Source organism: Semicossyphus pulcher, unplaced genomic scaffold (genome assembly GCF_022749685.1).
Source record: "Semicossyphus pulcher isolate SPU_LCO1_2020_fin unplaced genomic scaffold, fSemPul1.0.p SCAF_13, whole genome shotgun sequence".
In the NCBI taxonomy this organism is placed as follows: Eukaryota; Metazoa; Chordata; class Actinopteri; order Labriformes; family Labridae; genus Semicossyphus; species Semicossyphus pulcher.
In genome coordinates this window covers 22430646-22458131 of record NW_027211637.1, presented here as the reverse complement: position 1 = coordinate 22458131, position 27486 = coordinate 22430646, and the positions used below count along the sequence as shown (strand labels likewise).

At 39.0% G+C, this 27486-nt stretch overlaps 3 protein-coding genes across 6 annotated transcripts; 1 reads left to right on the top strand and 2 right to left on the bottom strand.

Moving 5' to 3' along the window:
* Window positions 1-2658: 2658 nt before the first annotated feature.
* On the top strand, window positions 2659-10884 carry LOC138590244 (cadherin-like protein 26). Of its 3 annotated transcripts, none has more exons than XM_069660849.1 (17): window positions 2659-2743; window positions 2991-3110; window positions 3191-3337; window positions 3511-3658; window positions 3771-3943; window positions 4071-4202; window positions 4301-4483; window positions 5049-5347; window positions 5437-5579; window positions 5687-5911; window positions 6050-6277; window positions 6500-6621; window positions 6936-7025; window positions 7139-7294; window positions 7567-7626; window positions 8153-8236; window positions 8332-10884. In XM_069660849.1, the coding sequence occupies exons 1-17, from the start codon at window positions 2708-2710 to the stop codon at window positions 8566-8568; spliced, it is 2583 nt and encodes an 860-aa protein (XP_069516950.1). In that variant the 5' UTR covers window positions 2659-2707; the 3' UTR covers window positions 8569-10884. The 3 variants fall into 3 exon arrangements, with proteins under 3 accessions (XP_069516950.1, XP_069516949.1, XP_069516951.1); XM_069660848.1 differs by having other exon boundaries at window positions 7564-7626; XM_069660850.1 differs by lacking the exons at window positions 8153-8236; window positions 8332-10884 and adding an exon at window positions 7928-8050 and having other exon boundaries at window positions 7564-7626.
* Window positions 10885-13547: 2663 nt separating this feature from the next.
* On the bottom strand, window positions 13548-17869 carry mtg2 (mitochondrial ribosome-associated GTPase 2). Of its 2 annotated transcripts, XM_069659941.1 has the most exons (7): window positions 17439-17869; window positions 16224-16371; window positions 15992-16107; window positions 15664-15882; window positions 15423-15561; window positions 14913-15291; window positions 13548-13618 (listed from the first exon to the last, which is right to left on the bottom strand). In XM_069659941.1, exons 1-7 carry the CDS (start codon window positions 17661-17663, stop codon window positions 13594-13596), a joined length of 1251 nt encoding a protein of 416 aa, XP_069516042.1. In that variant the 5' UTR covers window positions 17664-17869; the 3' UTR covers window positions 13548-13593. The 2 variants fall into 2 exon arrangements, with proteins under 2 accessions (XP_069516042.1, XP_069516043.1); XM_069659942.1 differs by lacking the exon at window positions 13548-13618 and having other exon boundaries at window positions 14863-15291.
* Window positions 17870-20802: 2933 nt separating this feature from the next.
* Window positions 20803-27382, bottom strand: LOC138589583 (calcium-responsive transactivator-like). The gene is made up of 11 exons (XM_069659943.1): window positions 27314-27382; window positions 26459-26535; window positions 26279-26363; window positions 25977-26112; window positions 25326-25589; window positions 24505-24669; window positions 22294-22395; window positions 21674-21766; window positions 21330-21449; window positions 21119-21246; window positions 20803-20880 (listed from the first exon to the last, which is right to left on the bottom strand). The coding sequence occupies exons 1-11, from the start codon at window positions 27380-27382 to the stop codon at window positions 20854-20856; spliced, it is 1266 nt and encodes a 421-aa protein (XP_069516044.1). The 3' UTR covers window positions 20803-20853.
* Window positions 27383-27486: the final 104 nt, after the last annotated feature.

The window sequence follows — 27486 nt, the reverse complement described above, 5'->3', positions numbered from 1 at the left end:
CCAGCCTGTCAGCGTTGCGCTGTATGTAGAGAGGCCATATGAGGTTAAGCTGTGGCAAAGAGAGTAACATGTAAATCTGTCAACGCGCTTGTATGATCCACATCCATGGCAGACACAATCGGAATGTAAATCTAATTCATTTTTTTACCTTCAGTTCAGTTTAGTTTCAGTACTCGCGCCAATACAAGACATTACTGGTGGTTTTGCCTTCGACTACAGCAGGAAATAGGAAATATATGCAAGCAGCAAACAACAAAACACATTCCTAAGCAAGATAAACACCAAAACACACAAGCAAGCATTCAAATGATTTTAAGTAACCTGGAATTCTGCTGGGGATTAATCATGTAATTGCAAACTGACTTTAATCTTTATAACTACAGCAAAGGGGTATAAAAGGCTCGATTACTTTTACTGATTGGGGCTACAATAACATTTTTAAATTTTAATCTCACTTTAATTGAAAGGTGTATTCTCCAAACACAAAAAATAAATCCTTTGAGCTTCTATCTTTGTCTTTTTTTAATCACTGACATTACATACAGGTTTGGAATCTCCCTGCAGGCTGTTACAGTTGTCATACGCTTTTCCTGAGAAGTCATTGCTTAGGAGTTGCTGGTAAACGGCGCTGCAGCTGCTTGTTCCTCCGCAAAATGCATGGTTTAGCGTGATGCTGGCTGCTGGCTGGGACTTGTATAATATTACACAAGATGCTGCAGGAGCTCCTCCTGAGCCAAATGATTTGTGTGGTGTGTTTTTTTTGTTTTGTTATGGTCAGTAAAAGACGCACTCAGAATGATTTAAGAATGTGCTCACCCTCCCAGGGAAGCGAAGCCACGTGAGTCAGACGATTCAGTCTATGTACAGTATGTCCAACTTTTAACAAGTTTCTAACATTATTTTGTTAATTCAACTGTCCCAGAGTTGCTAAAAATTCCTTTCTAATAAGCAAAGTTGTTATCTTAATTCTAAATCTACCTCTCTAATAAAACACCAACATTTTACAGGATAGTTTTATAGGATGTTTGCTAGTTCCCCATCCTCACAAACAAACGGAAGTAAACATTTGTTGTTCTAGTTGCTTCTGAGGTGCATGGTAATGAAAGGCTAGTGTACGTGTGTTTTGATGGACTATCAATCATGTTAGCAGTCAGTCAGAATATTTCCAATTCTATCACAATGAGCACAGACAAAACAAAAACACGAAGCAGGAGATGAATGAATGAGATTGAATGACATGAATGATTTAGATTTAAAAAAAAAAAAAAAAGACATCTATAGTGATCTCAATTTGGCCTTACAAAACAACAGCATCAATTGGCGACCCAACACAACCTCATTTAACTAAAGCTGAGCCGTAACAGATTCTGAAAAATAAAGCTTGTTACGACCCAAAGTGTTCTATATTTAATGAATTCAGCTCACGTTGAAACTCAGCTTCATTGCGCTTTTTTTTCACAATGAGAAAATTCATTGCAGGTCATGCAGACGAAAGCAACTGCCAGTGATACGACTGGTTCCGCCTTGTTTGTGCTGACTGACAAAGAGCATGCGATCAAGGGTTGTAGTGTGAAGTTAAAGGAAGCTTTGGAACAAGAGGCTTTGGAAAAAATAACATTTTGAATTATAAAATGCTGGAATCTGATGTAGTGAAAAGAAGCCGGTTAAAACAAGCTAAAGACCAATATTAAGTAGTTATCCATTTTTAAAAGATTAATGTCAAAGACTTAATATATAACATAACATACATTAAGAGACCACTCCAAATTGTCTTTAAATCAGCATCACTCTCTTTAGGTCCAGGCCAGCCCAATCCAGATCTGAACCCCACAGAAAACCTCCTGAATGTGATCAAGAGGAAGATGTGTACAAGCCATCGAACAAAGCCAACAGAGGGGCCTAACATAACAGCAATGTGAACGCCTTCCAAGACGCATGAAGGCTGTAATTAAAAATCAGTGTTATTCCACAAAATATTGATTTTCGGAACTCTTCCTAAATTAAAACATGAATATTCTGCTGCTTAAAAATGAATACGAACTTGTTTTCTTTGCATTATTCGAGGTTTGAAAAACAACTTTTTTGCATCTTGTCATCTTATCCAGTTGACATTTTCTGCAAATAAAAGACTTAAATGGGAATATATTATTTGGAAGAAATGAGAAATGTTGTATACAATAACACAAAAGTTAATTTAACTGAAAGATAAACCTATAAATAGTAGAACCAGAGAAGAACTTTTTTTGCCGGAGCTGTAGGTATAATTACAATGTGTCCATTATCAGGAATTAAAGGACGAGGGGAATCAACCATCGGACATGGAGTCCTTTAATTCACATCCAGCTTATACCATTATATTATTTTGTATCTTATGTCTGAACCATTGTGAAACCAAGTATTGTGAAATTTAAAATTTAAAATATGTACACAAAACATATGTGTTGCTAAAATGCACACACACACACACACACACACACACACAGAGGATACTCTGTCCACACCCACCTGCTATGATCTTCCACTCTGAACCTATGGGGTTAACATGGGATTTTTTTTTTTGGCCACAGTCCCTCCCACTCACAGGTATACTGCTGCCAGAGCGCACAGTTCGCATTCAGCTAATCTTTCAGCTGATCTTTTATTCAGCTGCTTCATGTCTATTATCTAAGAGACTAACTTCTATGACGACATATAATCTGGATTTACAATGGAGTCAATACATCTCAGTCTTTTCATGATGCTGGTAAGAAGTCATCTTAAATGTCCTGATAGAAGGGATTGTGTTTTGATGTGTTTTTATCCAACTGGTTGTTTCAATATGAATTTTTATGGTGGTCAACAATAGGAACAAATTACCGTTTTATCCCGTAGACCTATGCAGCAGTGTATTGGGAGAGGTGTGATATATAATAATAACAATAATAATAATAATAATAATAATATACAGAAGAATCTTCAATCCAGTGTAACTATAATGTATGTTTTTGCAGTGTTTGGGAGTCCAAATGTCATCTTCAGAAATTCTGCAGCGACAGAAAAGAAGATGGATAATTGATTCCTTTAAGATAGAGGAAAGCTATAAAGGACCTTTCCCGTATACACTAGGCTCAGTGAGTATCTACCCAAAGTCACAATGCACATATGCCGAGATGCAGGAGGTTCACTGCTGTTTTGTTTTTATTCACTACAGATTAAGTTGGACAAGAACATGACCATTTTTCAAATAAGTGGCCAAGGTTTTGAACAGGAGCCCAAGGACACTTTAAAAATCGACGAAAACTCAGGGGACATCACAGTTCACAAGCCTGTGGACTACGAGGATTACCCAGTTTTGTTGGTAAGAAGAAAGTTACTAATATATTTTTACAATGATCTCCTGGAAAGCACAAAGGATTTGTGTGTGCGTGCTTTTGAGTGAGTGAGTGTGTGTGTGTGTTTGAGTGAGTGTGCTTGGGGTGTGGAGCATGGAAAAAGGTTAAGATTACTGCAATTCTTGCCTCCTCATCACAGCTTACGTTCAGGGCCGTTGATAGTAAAGACCATTCCAAAGTGGACACGCAGCTGGGTATTGAGATATTAATAATTGACTCCAATGACAACGCTCCAAAGTTTGTCAGGGACGTGTACGAGGTCAGCATACCAGAGTCAACAAAACAAGGTAAATGCTCATGGTTCAGTAATTGAACAATAATTTACATGAATTAAAATAGTCACAATGACACAATAAAAATAACATAAAACCATCAACTGCTTTCCTCTGATACTGGCAGGCCAGGCAGTGACCATTGTTCAGGCAATCGATGTGGACAGCGGCGACGACGGACAATTTGATTTAAAAATAAAGTCAGTGATTCCTAGACATGACGATGTGCAGTTCTACCTACAAGAAGTGGCTCACACTAATACTGGAACCATTTCCTTTAAAGGGTGTCTGGAACACAAGGTGAGAGGAGTCAACATCGAGTCAGTTGATATTGGAACTTCTATTATCTTAAATTTGGAATTAAATGGCCAAATAGAATATGTTTGAAATTATTTTTTTTTTTTGGACTTTCCTTTTAACTGATTAGAAAGCTCAGAAATACACCCTTATTGTGGTGGCCACAGACCATGGAAAAGATATACAGCTCTCTGGCTCCTGCACCGTCATAGTCAACATAGAGGATGGAAATAACCACCTTCCTGTGGTCACTGGACAAACTGTGAGCATTACTTCTTTGAATAACCTCAGAGAGAAATAACGCCAATAAAACAAAGGTCTCTTTTCATAATACAACTTTTTGTTTCTTGTGTACTTCAGGGTCCATTGAGAGTGAAAGAAGGAGAGGAAAATGTTCTTGTTTTACGTGTGCAAGTTAAAGACGAAGACGTCAAAGGTACACCGGCCTGGAGAGCAAAATACATAGTCCATGGAGACTCCAATGAAAACTTCGAAATCACCACCGATCCCGAGACAAACGACGGCCTACTGGTTGTGAAGAAGGTTTGTGCACTGCCCCACCACAAGCTCTAAGAACCTCAGTTCAATTTGGTATTTTAAAGAATCCATTCAGACCATACAGAGCTACTATTAAAAGGAACACAGATTTTGCTACAGCTCTTTTAATCACACAATCCCTTTGTCTGAAATGAAGGCAACATTTCAACCTGTGGCTTTTTTCAGGACACAATAAAACATTCCCTCCTTTATATTGAAAGTTTTTTGGTCCCTTTAAGGAAATCAACTGTGTCAGAAGAGCTAAACTTTTTAACAGCTTTGACGAAACCATCGACTACCAGTGTATGACAAAGTAAAGGGCCCTGAACTATGACGGTTAATTGCGAAATATAGCAAGATTACAGATCTCTAATTATCCTGTTAAAAAATTGAAAAAATAAATAAGTAAAAAAGTTAAACTAACTATCTTTATCAAATCAATGTAACTTAAATTTAACCATTTTGCTAAGTAACTGTAATTTAATTGTTTTTCACAGCAACCTGTGGTACATGATGTGAAGTGACACTGAAGTATTTGTTTAATCAACATTTCATCTTACTTCTTTTACAGCATCTGGACTATGAAGACAGTACTAAAAAGGACTTGAGTATCAGTGTAGAGAATGAGCTCCCCTTTTACTCATGCGAAGTTAAAACTCGCACAAACAAGGCTCTTTGGGAAGTAGTCAGTAGTGGGAACGTGAATGGCCAACCCCTTCCAGTAACAGTGATTGTGGAGGATGTAAATGATGCTCCGTTCTTCATCAAAAGTAGCAAAAAAGCTTCGCTGAAAGAGAACGCTGAAGCCGGATATTATCTGGAGACATTTGAAGCCAAAGACAGTGACGTCGCCAGTAACACCATAATTGTGTATGTAAAGACAACAACTCATATCTTTCTTACAACAGAGAACAAGAAAGAACTTGAAAATGTCAACTCAATACATTATTGTGTTTCAGATACAGAAAAGCAGACGATCCAGCTGATTGGGTTACAGTGGACCCCAAGACTGGAAAGGTTACCACAAAACAGCCTGCAGACCGAGAGTCAGCATTTGTGATAAACAATACCTACACCGTCCAAATACTTGCTATTGACAATGGTAGGACGTGAAGAAGTTTTGACGCACTGTATATGTTGTTGATAAAGACATTTTGTGATACATTTCTTTATCCAATAACTGAAAATGTAAATTTTTCCGTTGGCCAGGTAAACCTCCAATGACAGCAACTGCAACTCTCATCATGCACATTATGGATGAGAATGACAACTCTCCATCCTTGACTGTAAGCACACTCGACATATGCCAGTCGAATAAACCATCTAAAGCCAACATCAGTGCCTTTGACTTGGATGAAGGCGCCTACGGCGGACCCTTCAGCTTTAAGCTCCACGGAGATGTTCAGGGGAAATGGAGGATTGAGTCGCCTCAAGGTGAGCTCTAGTACCGACCTTTGGGATTCAAAGGTCGCTAAGATCATATAAGCAGTGCAAATATCCTCACTTGTATCACTCTAGTTTTTATGGTCTTAAAGAAGCTTTATAATACGTCAATGTATTTTGCATATACAGGGTATTCAGTCAACCTGGTCAAAGAAAGCAAAGTTCACTCCGGACACTACGAGTTGCAGCTGGAAGTGTCTGACTTACAGCAGAAGTCCTCTTTCCACAACCTGTCAGTTACTGTGTGTGAGTGCACAAATCCAGAAAAGCCAAACTGTCGCATTCGCAAGTCAACTAGCTCGACAGCAGGAGGAGCCTTTGCTGGGATTATTTTTTTAGCATTACTACTCATTGCAGGTAGGACGCATATCCAAAATACTGTTATCATTGTGAATAAAAAATGTTGGAGGGGGGTTTAAAGTTGTTAAAAACATTGAATGTTCTGTTTAACAATATCTTCTACGTGAAACTGCGATACAAAATCTAATTAATTAAAATTGTACATCTTTTCATGAGCCCTTCCTCAGATGGCAAATAGCTTGTATAATTTAATTTGTGTGTGTGATCTTTGTATCCCAGCTGTGCTACTTTTGGCTTTGCTGGTGTCATGTAAGAAAAAGCAGATCAAGATACCAGAAGATGAAGGCTCAGGACAGCATCTGATGGACTGCAACATTGAGACACCGGGAACTGACTGCAAAGTATTTACCTTTTACAAAATTACCTGTACCTGATTAGTACTGTGTGCACCACACATTTATATTCAGTTGTTAATTCATCTTTAATATTTGCATGATATTTCATTTTATGTTTAATTTAAACTCTACAATTTAAAGTACAAAGGCTTATTAAAATACAACACAATTTTTTTGTTACAAGTAAATGTTAACAAGAGCATTGGTAACAACTATAGAGTCGTTCATACTCTAAGACATATTGTACAGACTGATAGAATGAAAAAATAACTTTTCCTTGTTGTTCTAAAAGCTGAAGACTGCATTGAAATGTTCAACAGGTGGCACTTGATCCAACACACGAAGGGAGCAGCTACAATGGGCAGAAAATCAAGACGAAATTCCAAGGCCAAACTAATACTGCGAACCAAGTGAGTGATTGAAATTACACCTTATGACAAATGGGTACTGATACCATTTTTTCTGAATATGTTATGCGTGTTTATGACTTAAAATGTTTTTGTTTTGTTTTGTTTTATTGCAGACAATAATTAAGACAAAAACTTCGTCGATGTCACGAGTCCAGCAGGCCCATGCCCAGCAGGCCTATGCCCAGCAGGCCCATGCCCAGCAGGCCTATGCCCAGCAGGCCCAAGCCCAAGCTGAAATCCTACAACGGCAGGCAAACTATTTGCATGTGGTACATAAAATCAGATTTTATTGTTTTGCTGAAGATGGCTCTGTTCTCATTATACTAATACCAATTAAAAGACCAAAATAACACTACAAAAGCAGTCTTTTGCTAAATACTCACTAGCCACCAGGAAATGAATATAGCCCTGAATATATATTCAATTTACACCTATTGAAGTTATGTTTTCTAAAAACAACGATACCCACTAAATTGAATACTGAATATTTCAAATGCTGACGTAATGCACAGTTTTATTTACTGATTTCTTCATTTAGCAGTCCATGGGTGCATCATCATCGATGAGAACGAGACAGCAGAACCAAACCTCAATGCGCAGGGTACAGCAAACTACACTTCAATGAGATCTTTACCTGTTGAATTTTCCACTGTCTAATAATATAATTCATATACCCTCACCGGCCGCTTCCATAGGTAAACCTTTACAATCTAATGCAGCTCAATACAACAGCACTGCCATGAATTCTGCTTTTATGAAGTTTAGTTTTTGTGGACTTTTGTTTTGGTGAGAGTCAGAAGTGTGTAAATTCAATTATGTTTATTACTGAGGCTGTAGTTAAAGGTGGTGTTGTACTGAACTAAATTATATGTGTTTCCCTATTTACATACATGAGGGGGCAGGAGTATTAGAAACATCTCTGAATATAATGCAGCTCAGTACAGCCCCACCGCCAATTATGACCAAATCTGACGTCTGAGCTGGTGTATTGGATTACATTAGATTTTTGAGGTGTACCTAACGAAGTGGCCGGTGAGTGTTGTTTACCTTTAAAATATTATTTGAACTCCTTGACGTTATTTATAACGCAACTTATACCATCCATCTATCTGCTTCTGATTTCCCAGAGTTCGGGGCGACAAAGGAAATATTCTGCGGAGCAAAGGAATGGTGGAATGAAAAATGTATTTCTGCACCAAGTACTGAAAACGGTAATGAGAAGAATTTAAATAATCATATAATTCAAGGATATCTTTATAAAAAAATCTATTTTTATTTAATTTATTTTCCCTTCTGTATATTGTAGAAGCTGTACACTCTGCGGGCACCGGGAGAGGAGCTGGGTGATTACGCTCCTCATGTGTATGCCGAGGAGAAAAACACAGAGCCCAACGATGCACTTGATGCCATCTCAATCCCTGATATACCCTTTGACCCTGACTTGGATCTGAACCTGGACTCTAGATTTGCTGTTTTGGCCTCAGTGTGCTTGCCTCGTGAAAGCACCAGCCATAAACAACTCCTGAGTAATGGAAACAGTTGAGAAAAGGATACTGCCAGCCTCTTCTACTGTTCATCGCTTTTTGATGATCACTGTGTTTTCAAAGTCCGATGTGAAGGTAAGGGTGCTGTACTAGATATTACATTGTTTTTATGTTAGGACAAGGGAATACAATCTCTAAAAGGTCACACAGAGTTAAATTAATAAATCAATAAATAAATAGAGTAAGAGAAAAAAAGAGACAACACGTCTACTGGACAAATGGCTTCCAATCACATGTATCTTCAGTCAACTTAGCAAAAAGTCTATGTCACATGCTCGACACTAACTGACTAATCCATTTATCCATTTCATTCTTTCTTAACTCTTTGCTGGTCTAAAGATTAATGTGTACACATTTGTTGAAAAAGGGACTAGGCAAGCAGACTGCTATAGAGGCCTTTGTTAGCAACTGAGACAATTCACGCTGTATTACCTTCTATTCATAAATGTTACTGGACCTGTTTGCAAGTACAGTGGGTCTCAAATGAAGCATCATTGCTACTTAAATACAATTCAAGTAAAGCCAACTTTCCTTGTGTTCCATTGAACAAGGATTGTAAAATGTGACAGGGAGAGGGATTTAACGGCTCCAAAGTTACAGAAAGGATACATTATTTAACTCCATAAGGTTGGGGTATGCAGCAGCATGTCGATTAAGCATCAGCAAAACAAACAAACCACACGGTTGTGTGGTTGGGTGTGTAGTAGGGTAGGGCTGTGGAGATAGAATCTCATACCATAGTCTTCATAATTAAGACAGGGTACTGTCTGAACAGTTGACAAAAGTGAAATGTTTTAATCTTTAGCTGGTTTAGCTGGTTTAGCCTCGACGCACTGATCACCCGGTTTGACTCCCGGCCTACCGATAATTTGGTGCATGTAATCCCCCACTCTCTACTCCCCACATTTTCTGTCTCTCTTAAAACTATGTAGACCGGGAAAATGGTCGAATATGGTGGAATACAGTAAAAATGTCAAATATCACTACTTTTCTTCAAAATGAAATGCTGACATTACAGAATGCATGCTTTTATACTGTAATGGCAGTGAGATTAAAAAATGTGGTTTTAATGGAAGTCAATGAGGCACTTTTGGCCACGAAGGTGTCCAGAGGGAGTGTAATTTGTTATTATTTGTAATAAATAATTAATAATTCAAATAATTAAACTGGCATTTAAAGGGTTAAAATCCTGAAAATGATTGCATGTTTGGTCGTTTTGAGCAGGTCTGAAGTTGTTTAAGTGATTTATGAAAAAAAAAGCAGAAATTGATATATGATGATTTTATAGCGTACATTTTTGCCACGAAGGTGTCCAGAGTGTGCAAACTGCATCACGAGAGTATAAAAGACTTGTAAGAGTAAAAGACAATTGATTTAAAAAAATGTAGCTAAAAGTTCCTGCAAAAATTCATGCCAAAAGCTGTAACACAGCCAAAATGATCGCCAAATCAAAAAAAAAAAGGAAAAAAAAATGTACAAAAATGCCCGAGGAGGGCATAAGGGTTAAAACTATGTAGATCGGCCACCGATAAAAGTCCACGCATTTGCACTATTCTTAAGTATTTCAAACACCAGTATTAGTATTTGTAATATAGTTTATTTGCCAGAAAGAAATTGCAGAAGCAGTGTGTTTTCTCTGATTCTGCTGAGTTACTATGGTATAAAAAAACAAGAAAAAACTGATCGCTTCAGAAACTAATTTGCCATTCAGATGGAGACTAAAAGTACGAACATTCAGCAAAGATACGGTTTTAATCTCTGGAGTGAGGTCCTAAAACACATCTGCAAATAAAGCTTATCACCATATGTGATGCCAAAGAGAACAAATTTGAGGTCTTGGAGATTGCTTCTCTTAGCAGAGAAAAGGGCATTTTTTAAGTCATGTTTTATATCTTATTTCTTCTACTACAAATTACATTCAATAATTCTACAGTAATGACATGGAGATGGATGGGTTTTTTGTGGGGTTTTTTTTAAGGTTTATTTATGGGTGTCTTTTTCATGCCATGTTTTAGCCTTTGCTTTGGTTACATAATATGTTACAAGCTTTTCATTTACTCACTATGAGTCCATTACAAGTTCTCAGGAAATGAACAAATGCTGACAGGGGACAAAATCCCATCTGCTTTGCATGTGAATGCCATAAATCTGCAGGTGTGTCTCTTGGTAAACACATCTCTTCCAAGGAAGAAAGATAATAAGGGGTGCTACTGATGCTGTAATTCCCTGGCAACTCAAGCCTATCGTTACCAGCTTGTCAAGCCAGTTTTGTGTTTGTTTTCGTGATTGTAGATAAAATAAAACAGTGTGTATAATTATGTGTCCTGTGTGAGTACTTTGAGGTGCCTAAGGCAGCGGTTCTTCTTTATTCTTTCAAAGATTTTATTACACTGCATTAATTAAATGTAATTACATAATTGTTTGACATAAAAATATTTTTTAATTAATAGATGCAATTGTGAGTGAACACAGATCAGAAGGAAGTTTGATACTTCACCTATAGAATACTGACTCCTGGTGGTTATACAGTGATATTGACATTACCTTTGTCCCTTATTAGCACACTAAACTATTTTGAATATTAATATAGCAAAGTGTTTTGGAAGAAACACTTAAGTTATGAATTTACAGATCGTAAACTACTGTATGGACAGCAAGTATGGTGTTGACTTTGTTCAAACATTATTATATTATTTTAGTGTGATTATTTGAACCTAAATGAGGTTACAATTCACACTCAGAGCTGTAAGCAAATAAAGTTATTTAGGTGGTGATAAATTATATGACAAATATAGCTGTAGCTGAAGGAAGTGCTCTGGCACAAGATAAAAATAGGAATGTTTTTTCAACCAGAGTATGATTTCCTCTAATAACCCAAAGTTTTGCAAGTCTCATTTATGCACTTATTTACTTGCAATTACATTACATGCATGGACTCTTGGGAGAAATAACCAGAACTAATAATTTAATTAAAACTGCAGTCTTAACACCAGGAAATACAGTGTGTGTTGTTTACTTGGGGGTGTAGCCAGCCTTGAGGAACCAGTGGTATGCAGACAGGACGCTGTGAGGGAGCTGCTGTTCCACCTGGAAGCCTTTACTAGGATAGTCACGAATTCTCTCCACCACGCCTAGAAAACATGACCATCATAATTCAACATCAAAAATACACGCATGAAACAGAACACAAAAGCGTACAGCAGTCCATTGTGATAATACAGTGATGGCTTTTAAGATATGAGTGACAGACAGTACCGAGCATGTAACAGATGAGATCAGAGGCTGTGCCAACAGAGGGGTGAGGGTATTCAAAGATGCCTAACTCGGGTGCCTAACAATGGCATGTGTGATCTCTCCCCGGTCAGGCCACTGACGCATAAAGGTGGCATAAACCCTTCGCTCAAGGAAGGGCTGCTGCACCAGGATCACACTGGAGACTGTGGTGGAGGTGAAAGAACAATAAATATGAATTAAACTAATAAAACTGACAAATTATCTGTTTGTGTATAGTTGAGATAATTATAATAATAACTACAAAAAAGGTTCCATTCATACCAGGTGGTTATACTCTGCTCACTCTCCTGAAAATTGCTAACACTAATTTACAGACACAGCTAGTGAACTCCCACCTGGGATGTTCATTTCCTTAAGGACTCTGTGGGAGAAGCGAATATTCTCTCCAGTGTTTGTAGCCTCAGTCTCCAGCAAGATGCTCCTCCTGGGAACCCCCATCCGCAGAGCTACATCCATAAAAACATCAGCCTCACGTCTGGTCCAAACGCCTATGAAAAATATGAACTGCATATTACTGATATAATGATGTGACTGTTTGTGTGTGTGTGATACAAGAAAGGAAGAACAGATGTCTCTGTTCCAGCGATCAGAAAGTCAAACACCTGAAAATGAATCATGAAAATTGTATCATTTTACTCAATTTGAAACAGTTTAAACAGTTACACAGTTATGTAGAAATGATAACATAATTCTTGAACATTAGAACGGGGATGTGTACTCTCACTGACCTGCTGTCTGTTTGCCCAGGTTGCCAGTGAAGAGCAGCAATGGAGCCCATCCTTCCAAAAAGAGAGCAGCTGACCTCTCAGCAACCCGCAGGTCATGACACCCCAGGCCGATTATCACGTCACTCTGAAAGCAAAAAGCATGCTGCTTTCAGCAACAAATTCGTTGTCTATGTCTGAAACGTTTTCATCACATAATGAAGATATTCAATTTAGATAAAAAATGAAATTAAAATTCAACATTAACTGCGAATCAAATGAAGATGTATGTCTACCTCAGCCTACCGTTACCGTAACACGTACGCGACAGTTATAAGCTAAAATTCTCTGAAGCTTTAACGTTTGAACTTCTTGCGGTTGGTTTTACAATCTACAGCCGACAATTTCATTATATTATTTTAAAGAAACTATGTTTTTTAGTAAACATGAATACGTAAACCCATTTGAACAACCAGCAACGTGGATTTAACCGCTGCTCAAACAGCGTTCCATCTTAAACGGTTAATGTTTACTAGCTAGCTAACTGACGAGGAAGTTTTATTAGCTAGCAAGCTAAACATACAAGTTATTTTCTCAAAAGGTAGTGGATACTAAACCTGAGCTGGTTGGTCGATAACTTACTGTAGTATCTTGCCAAGAAGGAGGCTATAATTTCATGCTCACGTTGCTTCGTTTTTTCACAGTTTTAAGTACATTCAGTACGTCTTTTTAGTTTTGAAGTTTAGTACGGCAACGTCTAGGCTGTTCTTGACGTTTCTGCCCCGTAGTGGCCAGCATGTGATAATGCAGCTTTATATACTATAATTAAAGACAATTGTGTTTTGTATTTTTTCTCTTTGGTATAAGATGTGTTGTCTTGTGTTAACAGAAATTGTAAATAAAGGTGAATTTATAGGCATTTATACACAAATGGGTTTTCAAATATCTCTGACTATCCATACTTTTTCCAGAGGCTGATGCAGACAAAGGTAGTCCCACAGGATTCTGGCCAATTTTTCACTCTCTTCATCCATTCCTCTCACTTGCTGAGCTGTGGAAAGAAGCAAGGAGCAGACTTTAATGTAATGAGCCACATTACAAAGAAAATCACAATGAAATTAAAAACATGATGCTACGCAACAGCTCCCTCAAGTAAAAATTGCATTGGTTGTCGTGAGAAGTTTTATGTTTAAAGAAAAGAAGTTGTCATAACATCAGAAGAGCTAACTTACATCAGTCATGTAAAGTTCACAAACAGAAAATATGTGACACTGCAGCCTCCATAACAGCATTAGCTTGGGGGGAGGAGGCTGACATAGGTCATCATTGAAAAGAGCAAGTGACCAAAATAGTGCCTGGTGTCCACTGAAGCTTTTACCTCTTAAGTGCGATTGTACAGCAGTTAAGGCATTTTATTCTTGAATGTCTCTATTTATGAACCTTTCTTTCCATCAATTTATCCATCATAGCTCCTCCATTCAATTAAACATATGACCCATCTTTTTACCAAGTGTTTAATACTGCTTTTACCACAACATGCAAAACAGGTGTAATTTTTTCTTAGCAGATTTGGGGACTAATTTCCTTTATTCATCTATTTTAGTCAATTTATCTCAGTGTAGAATCACACAACATTAAAATTAAATATATCTTTGCTCTAGATGATCATTTTTGCTGAGAAGTACAATAATACTATACAGTAGGAATTTTACCATTAAACAGGCAACTAACGGCTGCTGGTAAAACAACCCATGAATACAACTGTGAGCCTGGGCATTGAGTTACGAGCAGCAGCAGTACCAAACATCCAAAACCTGCTGCACAGAGACAACGCTGACATGGGGTCAGAGGGCACTACTCCTGTTGTTTTTCAGCCTCAAACAAAACACACCACGCCTCTGGAATGACAAAAACGCAAACTGTTTTGCTGACTTGCAGACAGTAATTGAATGAGATATTATTACCCCACTAATGTTAACATTTGGTCTCTGCAAAGCTTAGTTTGCAAAAACGATGGTTTATAAATGTAATCTAAAATATTTTGACAAGTGCCCTCTGCTGGTATATTTAGGAATTATGTTAATGTCAGAAATCCTTTATATCTTTATGCAAATAAATATAAATGTCTGACCAGGCTGACCCTAGACAGGCATTTAATAATCCAAACAATTTTACGTGTACTGTGTAATATAAAGACGTTTTTTAGTGTATGAGCAATTTGCTGGAAATCATCCAAAAAAAACAGACATTGCAGCTTTTTTGTTATATATTTATTAAGAATTTAAGTACGTTCTATATTTTCCAGTATAAATATATGTCATAAAAATGGAACCAGTTTTTACTACCATCTGGTAGGTTTGCCTTCCCCTTGGAGATAACCGTCATACAGCTCTCTGAGGTGGAGGATAAGCTCCTCTGTGTTCTGTCCTGTAAGAGCCGAGACGGGAATGACCCGCTGTGTGACGAGGCTCCTTATAGTCTTTAGCTTCTCCAGAGCCTCAGGAAGGTCCATTTTGTTGGCTATGATGGCCTGTGGCCGCTGGGAGAGACCAGCTTCATACTGGTCCAGTTCATAACGCAAGTCCTGGAGTTGGGTCCACGGTTCAGGAGATGACATGTCCAGAACAAAGAGGAGGCAACGACAGCGTTCTATGTGTCGTAGAAAAGAGATGCCCAGGCCTCGATTTAGATGAGCTCCCCGGATGATGCCTGGGATGTCAGCAACTACACAGAGGAAGGACATAGGTGGAAAATAGATGGAATAGTATTATGAGCAAGATCCAATTAAAACTTTTAGATATTGTTGAGAAATAATAATAATAATAATCATTCTTATTCTATTACATAATACCTACCTGCAATTTGCTCATGATCCCTGTACTTGACAATTCCCACATGTGGGTTGAGTGTTGTAAAAGGGTAAGCAGCCACAGCAGGCCTGGCATTAGAGATGGCCCTCAACAATGATGATTTCCCAGCATTAGGAAACCCTACCTGATGGGGAAAAAGGTTATTAAAAAAATCAGTTCATCCAACTTGTGGCATCGGATAGCAACATGGTACTGCTATTTTCAATGAAAAGCAGCTTTTTCTCACCAGTCCAGCATGTGCCATGGTGCGGAGCTCAAGCTGGAGGAGCCTCTCCTGGCCCTCCATTCCTGGGGTTGCTACCATTGGGGCACGATTCTCATTGGATAGAAAGAATCGATTCCCCTTACCGCCGGACCCTCCAAATACTGCGAGATACTCTTGGCCATGTTCAGAAAGGTCCACTACTGTCTTTCCCTGTTCCTTCACCACAGTGCCTAATGGTACCTTTAAGATGGAAAAGAATAAAGCTAAGTTAAGCAGTAGGTTTATGAAAGAAACATGAGAACATTGTTCATAGATTATATGTAAATTATGGTCAAATGTACGGACTTACACAAATATAGGTTGCGCTGCCATTCCTGCCGTAACAGTTCTTGCTGCCCCCTGATTGCCCATCCTCTCCCTTGTAAACCGGAACTAGTTTCGCCAACGATTTCACAAACCGGTCAGCTGAACGCACGCAAATAATGAAGAGACTTTGAATGTGTGGTGTCTTAAGACTGGATAGAGACATTGTAAAATATACACGGTATAACAGGCAAACACATTCCTTGCTCCAAACGTACCCTTAATAATGATGCTTCCTCCGTCTCCTCCATTGCCTCCATCCGGTCCGCCCCACTCTTTTCGGGGCTCACTGTGAAAGCTGCAGGCTCCTTTACCGCCTGAGCCAGCCGCCAGCTTCACACGACGATGGTCTACAAAGTAACGGGTCTATGGGAGAAATCAACAAGTAATCACTGGACAGCTTCAACAAATCCTAATAGTTTGTAGGTCATCAACAACACAACACTAAGATAAATTAAACATAAAAAATAGCTGTTTTAATGGTTAAACAAGGAATGAATTACAAGCTTTGCAGCTTTCATAGATGAGCTGTAGAAAAAATAAACTTTACTATCAGTTAAAGCCCCTGTAAGGAGTTTTTCGCTGGTTATGAACAAACCCAAAGTTCCTCACAGGAGTTTAAAGAACAGTGCTCAAATAAGTATGTCAGAAATATCATAATGGATCTAACTCATTAAGGGCAATTTAAAATGTTGATTCCCGTTTAGAAATACACAATACATTTAACATTTAGCACAGGATATATCTAGTTAAGCATGGCACAAATATTAAGACTGGGTATTGGATATTCTTGTGATGTGATTTTTGAGGATTTCAAATAAATGAATGCATTAAATAAAAAAAATGTATGGGTGGGCGTTTAGCGTTTTACATGAAGGCCTTGTTTGCTTTGTTTTGAAGGCAACTTGAGGGATATTTTGTTTGTGTACACAGTTACTTGTATAAATGGGAAGACGCTACACATATGGACTATAATCAACCTAACCTTCCACACTCTGCTGTTTAAAGGTACTGTGAGGAACTTTCGGCGCCCCCAGTGGACAAAGCCGTACCTCTAATCTCTTTGCTGATTTTGTCCTGTACCCGTTTAGTGGTGCTTTTTAACAAAAAAATTAATCCTGCTTTCTTTAACAATCATATGTATGACTGACTATACATTTTTGCCCTGGAAAATGGAAACAAAGGCAGCCTGCAGTTAGTCGCTTACACCTAGCTCCCTCCAGCAGATTCAGGCATTTAAAATGACTATAAACAAATGAACAAACAATCTTGTCGCTCATGGTCTGGTTTGCTTTTGTAGAACTTACAGAGTAATCAGAATTAATTTCAGTTTCATAACCAGCAAAAAAACTCCTCACAGGAGCTTTAAAGCTCTGTTACTGTTCAGGTAAATACAGTAGACCAGGTAGAATTGGGTAGCTCTAAATACATACCAGCTTCTTCTCAGAAATCTCGGTCTTCTTCGATTGTCCTCGGACTTTGGCGCACAGCACACAGGAGGTGCTCACATCTCTGGTACCACTGACTCTCCGCCTCCACGCTGCCAATATGGTAGAACTAAAGTCGCCTCTTTTAGCCTCTAGCCCTAAAATATTTACTAAAAGTATGTCCGTGGAAAGCCACCGAGGTCTTCTTAGTATTGACAACGACGGCAACATGGTCACATCTAACAGACCCAAAGTAGTTTTGGCTGAAGTAACTTAGCTAACGACGGTTTGACAATGTCAGCTCGACCGTTTGCCTCACATCAGTAGCAGCGAGCAAAACGAGATTCTTTAAAGAAAATACGTTTAAAACAGCTGCTAGAATTACAATGACATTTTACAAGGACAAACATTTCTTGTATAATCTTCAAAGCATGTCCAGCAACTACTTACTGTCTGCTGACAGAACACAAGCACCCCTGACAACTACGGAGCGTGTGAAGGTACAATTCTTCTTCTTCTTGTGTTTGTTTTATCGCGGGTGGCACTAAGCTTTTAGGTGCATTACCGCCACCTACTGTGTTGGAGTGTGGAGTTATTACTAAATTATTAACCCAGTTTCTCTCAAATAGCACAATACATTCTTTAACCCAATTTCAAATAAAAAATTTTTAAGTAAGCTCTGCCTTTAATTTTTGTCTTTCTCTAGACGCTTTTTGGCATTGTAAAATACCATGTTCCACTGCTTCTTATAAATGTTTTGTTGAGTCACGTATGACCTACTCTGAGCCTTGTTAAGATGTTTTCCTCATTTGTGCTCCTCTGAGCTGCCCTCATTGTACCATCTTTTTGCTGTTAATTATAAAGGTATCTACCTGTGTTCTCTGTGTCCCAACTGTGTTGCCATTCTTTTATAATGTTGCTTTTAAAGATTCCTTCAGCTTCAGAGTTACTAAATGGTATTTCGACAACCTCGTCCTGTTTTAAGGCTCGTTTTGCTCTTTGATCTACGTGTTCATTTCCCTTTAGCCCTCTGTGTGCTGGTATCCACAAAAATGTAACCAGTCTATTCATATTTTTTAATCTGTATAGGGTTTCATATATTTCATGGGCAATATCATGTCTACTGTGATTGTAAGGACATTAAAGCTGAACATGAACCTGAGCATAAAATGACTTTTTTAACCTTTGACTGCTCTACCCACTGCAATGCTATTGAATTAGCCATTATCTCGACTGTGTAAACTAGGTAAAATTTTTGCATGCAATTTTTCTTTATTTACTGTATTAATGTGCAGCTGTGTTTAAGTCCTCTATCGCCACCTTCTGTGCTGGAATGTAAAAGAAAATTGCTGTCCTGCCAATTAACCTCAAAGGATTTTTTTTTTAGATGATGACCTGCCAACTCATTTAAACTGACATTTGATAACATCATTATTATAATATTTGACTCTATGAGACTACATCATAAATACACAACAGCAGACACACAAAAGGTGGACGTCAGTTTAATTTTATATCACAAACAGTAACAAAAGATAGCAGAAAAGATCAGGCAACGCAGTCGTACAATAGATGAGTACATAACATTCATATTTTGATTATGCACGACAAACTTGACTCTCTCTCACTCACTGTCTTTCTTTCACTCTCTCTATCTTTCTCTTACATACATGGGCACACAAACAAGCAAACACACACACACACATGGCGCACCATCCACATCAGTGATGACACGCTACATAGAACAGGAAAAAATGTGCCATACATGTTGAATTCACATTACAATGAAACACTGATACAAAATCAATGCAGTATAGAGAAGCATGTGATTGTCACTGTTAAATGGTACATGTTTATCTAGCTGTTTGACAGCCACGTATCTCCCATACTTGATTAACCCTGCAAAACAACTGCAACCATTGTGTACATTTACCCATCTGAGATAAGTTAATACTGCAAAGTTGGACCCTAAGAGACACACTTAAAATTATTAAACATCAGTGAAATGACCAAAGGTGTTGTCTTACCAATCTTATCAATAAATAAATAACAACATAATATGTGATAGATAGTTAGATAGAATATCATAAATATGAAAAATAAGGCAATTGTGCTCTACGACTTAAACATGACTGTATCTACAAATTAACCCTCAACACCTTTTCTAAACCTTATAGCACTTTTTAAACATTTTTTTCTTCATCTAATACAAAAGATGATAAATGTTTTCACAGAAAAAAATAAATACATGAGTAAGCTTTACGTTTGTGATGAAAAACAAAAACAAACATTTTCTACCCATAAGTCTCATAACTTTAAAGAAAATAATTTCCTCAATATAATGTTAAACAATATAAGACTGAACAGCCCTAGCCCATAAATAGCTTAGCTATTATCGTGAGTCAAGAAACTACAAGTCATGATAAACATTGTGCGTTCATTATGAGAACCAACCTTAACATGACTGACTGACTGTATTGCACTTATAGAAGTAGAGGTGCAGGACACGTTACTGCTCTGTTCCTGGGTTACTTTGGCTTTTTGAGGATCATTTGTTAAAACAGCAAATTTTACGACAATACAAAATATCGGACGACACCAACACTGTCACTGCAAAATAAAGTGCTGACAAAGTGACAATATGTTTTTAATCTATGTATGTAAAATGGCATCAGATTACTGTAACCGCTCTAATCTCTGCGCAGTATCAATATGTCCATGCAGAGTAATTCCACTGAAAACATACTGTCGAAAATGCTACCACAATGTAAGATTATCATGGACAACGATACACACTTTCAGGTCTAAATGTTTCGATAAACTCAGTACGACATATGTAGACAGTGAAAACACATAATGCTAGACAGACACAGCTATACATCACAGTTTGACTAACACAGACAAACCCCTGATCAAGTCAGGTTCAAGACAAACATTTTCACCTTCAATGTCCTTAATCGTGTGTATCTCAGCTAGGACTGAAAGCAGGAGCTGGACCTAGTCTATTAGATAAATACAGTATAAAGGGACATTTCCTGCCTATAATTTGCTTTGTAAATTCACTGACCTGTTTTGTGCTAAAAAAAATAGTATAAAAAAGTGGCTTGTAAAATAAAATAAACATTAAAGGATGAACGGGGACAAAGACAAGTTAAAGGCAAAGACAGAAAAGAAAGAAACCGTACTATTCCTTATAGAAGTTACATTAACTGTCTTGATTCTACAAGCAGCCTGAATTTTCGTAGTGCTGCCAGTAATACTTTACACGTTCAGCTACCAGCTACGACCCTGTAGCGACAAAACAGATGAAAAAAAGCATCATATATGACTAGATCATTATCTGTTCTTATGATTATTAATGAGAGGATAATAGTAATGATGAAGCCAGATCTTCTTTGCGACAGGAAGACAGTGTAGCATCTTATTGCTGATAATTTCCATACTGACCCTGCAATGTGAAATGGTTTACAACAAGAGATTAGATTGTATTTCAGTCATTGTTTTGTTGACTCTTTTATCTTTTCAGTTACTAGTTAAAAGAACAAATAGTACAGAAGTATCTCTCAGAGCTGCTCCATCATTCCTACGTGAACCAACTTTTTTGGTGTTTCATACGTATCAATTTCCAAAGATGCTCATACAGTATAGCTGTTGAGATGTAGACAAAAGGTAGGACTTTGATGTACCTGTTCGTAGGCATAGGGCCTCTGCGTCTGTGCTGCAGGGCCTCCCTGGGAGGAGCGGTAAGAACCGTACTGTTGGCTCTGACTCTGCTGATACTGAGAATACTGCGAGGATCCGCCCTGTCCAGTAACTGTAGCAGAAGAGACAAGTTCAATTCATTTGTTCAATAATGTTGCGTTTGTGTTATCGTGAATGCACACAATGGGTTCTGACCGTATCCCTGTGGCTGCCCGCTGTAGCCTTGTTGAGTGGAGTACTGCTGCTGGCTGAAGGGCTGCTGCTGCCCGGAGCCCTGCTGATACTGAGCCTGCTGCTGACTGTACTGAGAGTTACCTGGAGGAGCGTACACACAGATACACATCAGCTGTTGATATACAGAAGCAGGTAGTACTTTACAAGCAAAACAGAGGATACAGAGGAGGAATTATTCTTTACTGTTTTTACAGAATCAAATCATTCATAAAACATGTGCATCTGTAGATTTGGTTGGATACATTTAGACAAACTGAGGTTGTGAAGGAGGAGGAAAACATATCCACAATATTAATAACTGTTACCTCCTTCATAGTAATGCTGTGAAGTGTCATCAAAGGACCTGTCGTAGCCTTGCTCACCATAAGAAGACTGTTGATACGAGTACTCCCCATGACCTGCAGAGAACACGATTCAACACATGCAAAAACTCCTCTGCACAGGCAAAAACCCGCTTAGGAACAGAAGAGAGATTATTATTCACACTTTAAAACCAAAAACATTCATAATGCATGTGCAACGACAAAATTAAAGGCACAAACAAACATCTTCAAGGCTTCTCCCTACTACATTATGCACAAGAAACACCCTGGAGAAAGTTTTACACCCTCCTCTCAACACACTGCTATGACTTTAGCACGCTCTGAAATCTGAAATTTCGGCACACCAAAGGGGACAGTATGGACACAGACACACCGGGAGGAAACAGAATTGAGATCAATGTCGGTCTTTTTTGTAAGCTACTTTTCATCTCCCACAAAAAAGGGGGAAAGACGATGACTGGGAAGAGGAAGAAGCTTTAGTGTTGTGGTAAATGTGGCTCAGGCCTGTGGGATAGCACTAAAAGGAATTGTAATGACCTATAAAGGGGGGGTTTGTGTGTTTGAGAGCTGTGTGTATGGAGTTTATGGATGTGCATGATTACCATCTGGGTAATATTGCTGGTTTATGGGCTCGCTGGAGCTCTGAGTGTGTCCATACTGCTCTCCGTAGAACTCGTCTTGTCCCATGTACTGCTGTGCAGATCCTGCAAGACAGGCGACACCACGATTGGTTAAACACTTGGTTGGACCGATTGGACGCTGAGTTGGAGAATAAAGGGGAAGATACTTCAGCAATTTAGGCAACCTGAAGTGGCGTGTTTGCACATGTGTGTTATGACTGTGAGAACAATGAAAGAAAAATAGGATAAGATAAGATAGAACTTTATGAATTCTGAAGGAATGCAAAAGGTTATAGCAGGTGACATTATGGAAAGTTTCTTGGAAGTTAACATTAACTTATAAAGCTATAACAAAGCCTATAATTAGACTTTAATGTTAGGGATGCACGATATTGGATTTTTTGCCAATATTTTTCAACCCTTTTTGCCGATTCTGATATCCATATATACGTTTTTTTCCCCACCTAATAGCAGAGAACATCAAGTCTCCCCTGTAGTAATTGATATCATTATTATTGTAGTGGCTCACTGGCAGATGCAGAAATAACATAATACAGTGCATTTTAAAATGTACACATTCACTGGGCAATATAAGAAAACTACTTAAACTTAGGTTATGTATAAAATGTAACATTTTCTTTCAAATAAAATTGTAATATTCAAACAACTTAGACAGGCTTGGATGATGCTCTCCCTGAGACAATCCTGACAACAGCCACAACTAGGGCAAATTGTACCTATAGCACAGAACGAATACATGAAATGAAATCTGTCCAAAAAGATCATGTGAAACTAAGTGCATTGTACAACTGTACAGTGATTAAAGCCAACTGAAATAACAGAGAAATAGTGTCCTCTTTTTCGCAGTGTTGAATGAATGAGATTTGGCCCCTCCTCGCATGACCGGTGCTGAGCAACCATTGGAAATGGAAACTTTGAGAAACTGTCATACCGCAGACATTTTGCACCCTTCTTCATGCTTGACGGAAGAGGCGTGGTGCAGGCAGTGCGCACGCACACTCACGCAGAGTTAATGTCGTAGCTTTACGTCAAGCTTTTTTAGGGAATCATCGAACATTTAGGCAGAATTAGAGCGTTGTTTTATCAGCTGAAAATATCGGCATCGTCATTTTCAAGCCATAATCTGCAGATACCGATAACATGCCGATAATATTGTGCATCCCTATTTATAGTGTATAGTTGCCATTCACTTGTGATAATTTTCAATGGGTTGAAAAATAAAATGAGGGAAGCTATTCCAGGTCAACCCAAATTTCAAGTGTAGCAGTATCAAATGACTTGGGATTTAATTTTTGAGGAGATAAAGGGGGGATTACAGGCGCCAGTTATCAGGAAGATCGGATCTGATCTCTGCTCGGTGATGGTGTGCAGAAACTTCAGATTCCACTCTTTCTCTTTCATTTTTATGTCACAAACTCAACAGAACAAAAACCCTCTGGAAGATGCAAAACAGAAGCCATGCACAGTCTGATCTCTTTACAAACCATGAGCGACCTAAAAGATTCCAAATACAGAGATAAGATGTTGCATACAAACATTTTCATCTTCTGCAGCAACAGCAACATATCTGATCATTTCAGGAACAACCAAGCAGCAGCAATTGATAGAGGAGCCCCAGAACCAATTACCCAGTGTGCCACTGGACACAGCAATTCTATAACACAGCTTTCTCCCAGTCATGTAAGGATAACAGTGCACCGGGGTAAATGAGGACTTACAACCATGGCCTGTTGCCCTGGAAACAGTACCTATTATAAATCTGAGTTACTATGTGCATAGTCCACACCATTCAAAGGACACAACGGGACAGGGTGAAGCTATTATTAGGCACATGCTGACACAGCAAAAATGATTTAGAGGGACATGAAGCAAATGTGACACAAGTGATACATCTCCAGAATTCTTCTTAAAGTCGCAGGAAGGCAACTGGGCCGGACCTTTAACATCGCTCTCCGTTTCTGATCTTTGAGGACAAAAACTATAATGACGCAGGCAGCAAAATTTCCAACATATTAGGAAACATTTTGCCAAACTTAATGGGAACTGCCGTCCATTTCAGTCCCAAAACTTCCAAACCCTACTCACACATCCATCTAGTGTGTACTTTAAACACAACAAACTCACTGAGCTCAATGCAAAACCAAACTAGCATGAAGAAGTCTTATCACCTACCTTGCTGTGAGGAGCGGTAGGATCCCATTGGCCTCTGAGACATCATACTGTTCCCTTGAGTGCCCTGGCCCATCATGCCCATGGCCTGCTGTCCCTGATAGTGCTGGCCCCCGGCCTGGGCCGAGGAGTAGTGCGGAGTGGCAGACTGTTGGTGCATCATGGTGACTATGGAGGAGTTTGGATTATGGGAAAGAGATCTCATACATTATTATACACAAGTATATAATAGCAATAGCATTGGACAGCTTACATCTGGGAGGCTGCACAATTTAACTGATAAATAAAGACATAGAAAAAAGACGTCAGGGCAATCAGGGAAACAGCAAGTCAGTGGTCTGTCATAGAAATAGTTAATTTAAGAGATGCTTTCAAAATGCCACTCTGAAGTAAAAATGCAGACAAAGCAGGTGAAGCCGAAGAAGCAGTAAATACGCATGGACATCCAGGGAGAGGAGGGCTGCATCTCAAGGTCAGGGGTCAAAGATTAGGGGATGTAAAAGCTGGAGCAGGAGGAAGAGTGGACGAGGCAGGATATTTCTCTGATGAACTGAATGTGTTTGATTTTTTTGGATGGTAACACTGGACTAGGAGGGAATTAAGAGAGTGAGGAGGGTAAATACGCAAGTGAGAAAATGTTGTAAGCTAAATCGAGGGGGTGTTTGGCATGAACACATTCAGAGGTACTTAAGTATCTCACCCTAAAAACTTTAAAGGCATAACTTTCATATCTCCTTCCTCTTAGTGCCAAAACTTCACTGGTTTGTTCAACTCTGATGCTTTATGAACAACTCCCTGATTATAATGCTCTATTCCTGGCTCACCTTGGTTAGACTGCATGTTGAGGTTGCTGCGGGAGGAAGAGGAGGAGGAAGAAGAGGATGAGGATGTGGAGGAAGAAGAGGAGGAAGAGCCATAGCCAGGCCCAGGGCCCTGGATCATGCTGCCCTGGGAGGAGGGCGCAGCGTGGCTGTAGCTGGAGGCTGAGGAAGAGCTACCATAGCTGCTGAGGGATGCTGAGGGGACAGCCGACTGCACCTGACCAGGCTGCTGCTGCTGCTGCTGCTGCATGGGGGCATGGCTGGGGCCTGACGACACACACGCACAGTCAGAGCAGCCTTGGTGCATGTTATTCATGGACCCACATTCAGTTCATCTTTACAGGAAGCTTGCATGTGTTGATAATGTTTGTAAAATAAAAACAAAGAACGCAAAGGTTGCTGCAAACATATCAGACAATTAGGTGAACATAAGACCACAGATTCTTGCAGGAAGTGAGACAATAAAGAAAAGACGCTGCGAGACATGGTCTTATTTTCTGCACACAAACATGCAGCAAAGTCAGGATCAGACGAGCACTCAAGACAGGGGACAGACATCAAGTAGGAGCGGTTTATGTGCATCAGAAACCTGGATTTTTGTGTAACATAAAGGCAATGTGGGCAAGAGTTTCTGAAAAATGCACCAAATCTCACCATTGCTCATTTGGCTCTGCATCATTGATGTAGGGGGCAGTCCTGGTGCCATGCTGTCATTGAGGTTACTTAAAGCGTGTCCCCCACTCTGTCCAAGTGTCCCTCCAAGACCCATGGACACACTGGGAGTGGGAGGCTGGACGGGAAAAATGTAAAAAGAAATAGTTAACCGATAAATAACAATACTTGTAAGGTATCATATGTTCTTGTTTTTAAGGGGAGGTGTGAGAAAGCACAATAAATCTGATAAAAATGGGAAATCTACCACGTTTCTTGTCCCTGAAACCTCATGAAGGACTCACCGCAGGTAGTAGTGACTGCATGTTCTGATTTGAATCTGCTATCGTGGCCAAGTAAACAAGATTTCTGTGCAGGATCTGCTGATACCTGTCAAAAGGGGAAATAAAACATAGCTTTAATTAGTAACTTCTCAATATGACATTCACAAGGCATCATTCAGGGATAAAAACAAGAACACTTACTGTGTGCATTCAGCTGTCTTTCCTTTGCTTTGGTAATCCATTATACATTGTATTAAATGATGGTTTTCATCCAGCATCTTTGGAAGAAAACAACACAAATCAGTGTTACTGTGGGCATGGTACATTTTACAGCACATTATGTCCTATTAAGACATGACAGTGATGCTGTCCTGGATTCTCAGAACTTCAGCCAGCCTAAAAACACTTTATCTAGGTCACGTTTTTCTTTTTTTCTTCATAATGGAGCCAAATAAAGCAGCAGCTTCCCACAGTTGCTATCCAGGACATCGTTTGAAAGTCCCTGTCTTAGTGCGTTTTACCGGAAACATCCGGTTCAGTCGAGGATAAAAGCAGTCTGAAGAGCAGAAGGCTCAGGGTTGTCTCGTGTTGCCCAGTTTCCCTCCTTCCATCCAACTCTACCGTGTATTTCTAAGTATGTTTTGTGCCAACGCGTTTAAAATAACTATTTAAACCTTATGATATATGTTGTTTTTTTTACAATGGCACACAAACCTCGCAAAGGTATTAAAATGTATTGTAAAGAAGTAACAAAAAGGAAAGCTAGCACCTATTTTAAATTTAAAAAACAAACAATTTTTGGTCAGGAAAAAGCAGCTTGTATGACAGCATGTCAAAGAAACCTGCCCCAACCGGTGCTGAGACAAGCGGTCGCCTTTATCACCGTCATGGCTTTGTTTGGCACCTTCAATTGACTGTACCTATAGGCTACCAGTTGCCATTTCTTGTGAAATTCATCACAGGCTATACTTTCTCTGCTGCACTAGCGGCGGACGCACACTCCCACCCAGACTACAATATCTAATATCAAACGGCGCGACAAATGTATTTCATTACCTTTTGAATGGTTTGCTGTGTCACCTCCCCTTTACTCCTGGGGCGCGACGATGAAAATGCCACCGACATTTTTGTCATATGGGAAATAAAAGCGCTTCTTTTATTCTAATATTTATTATCATGAGCGCAGCCCTCTATTTGGCTACATAGTTTATCCATTACCAAGAAGTGAG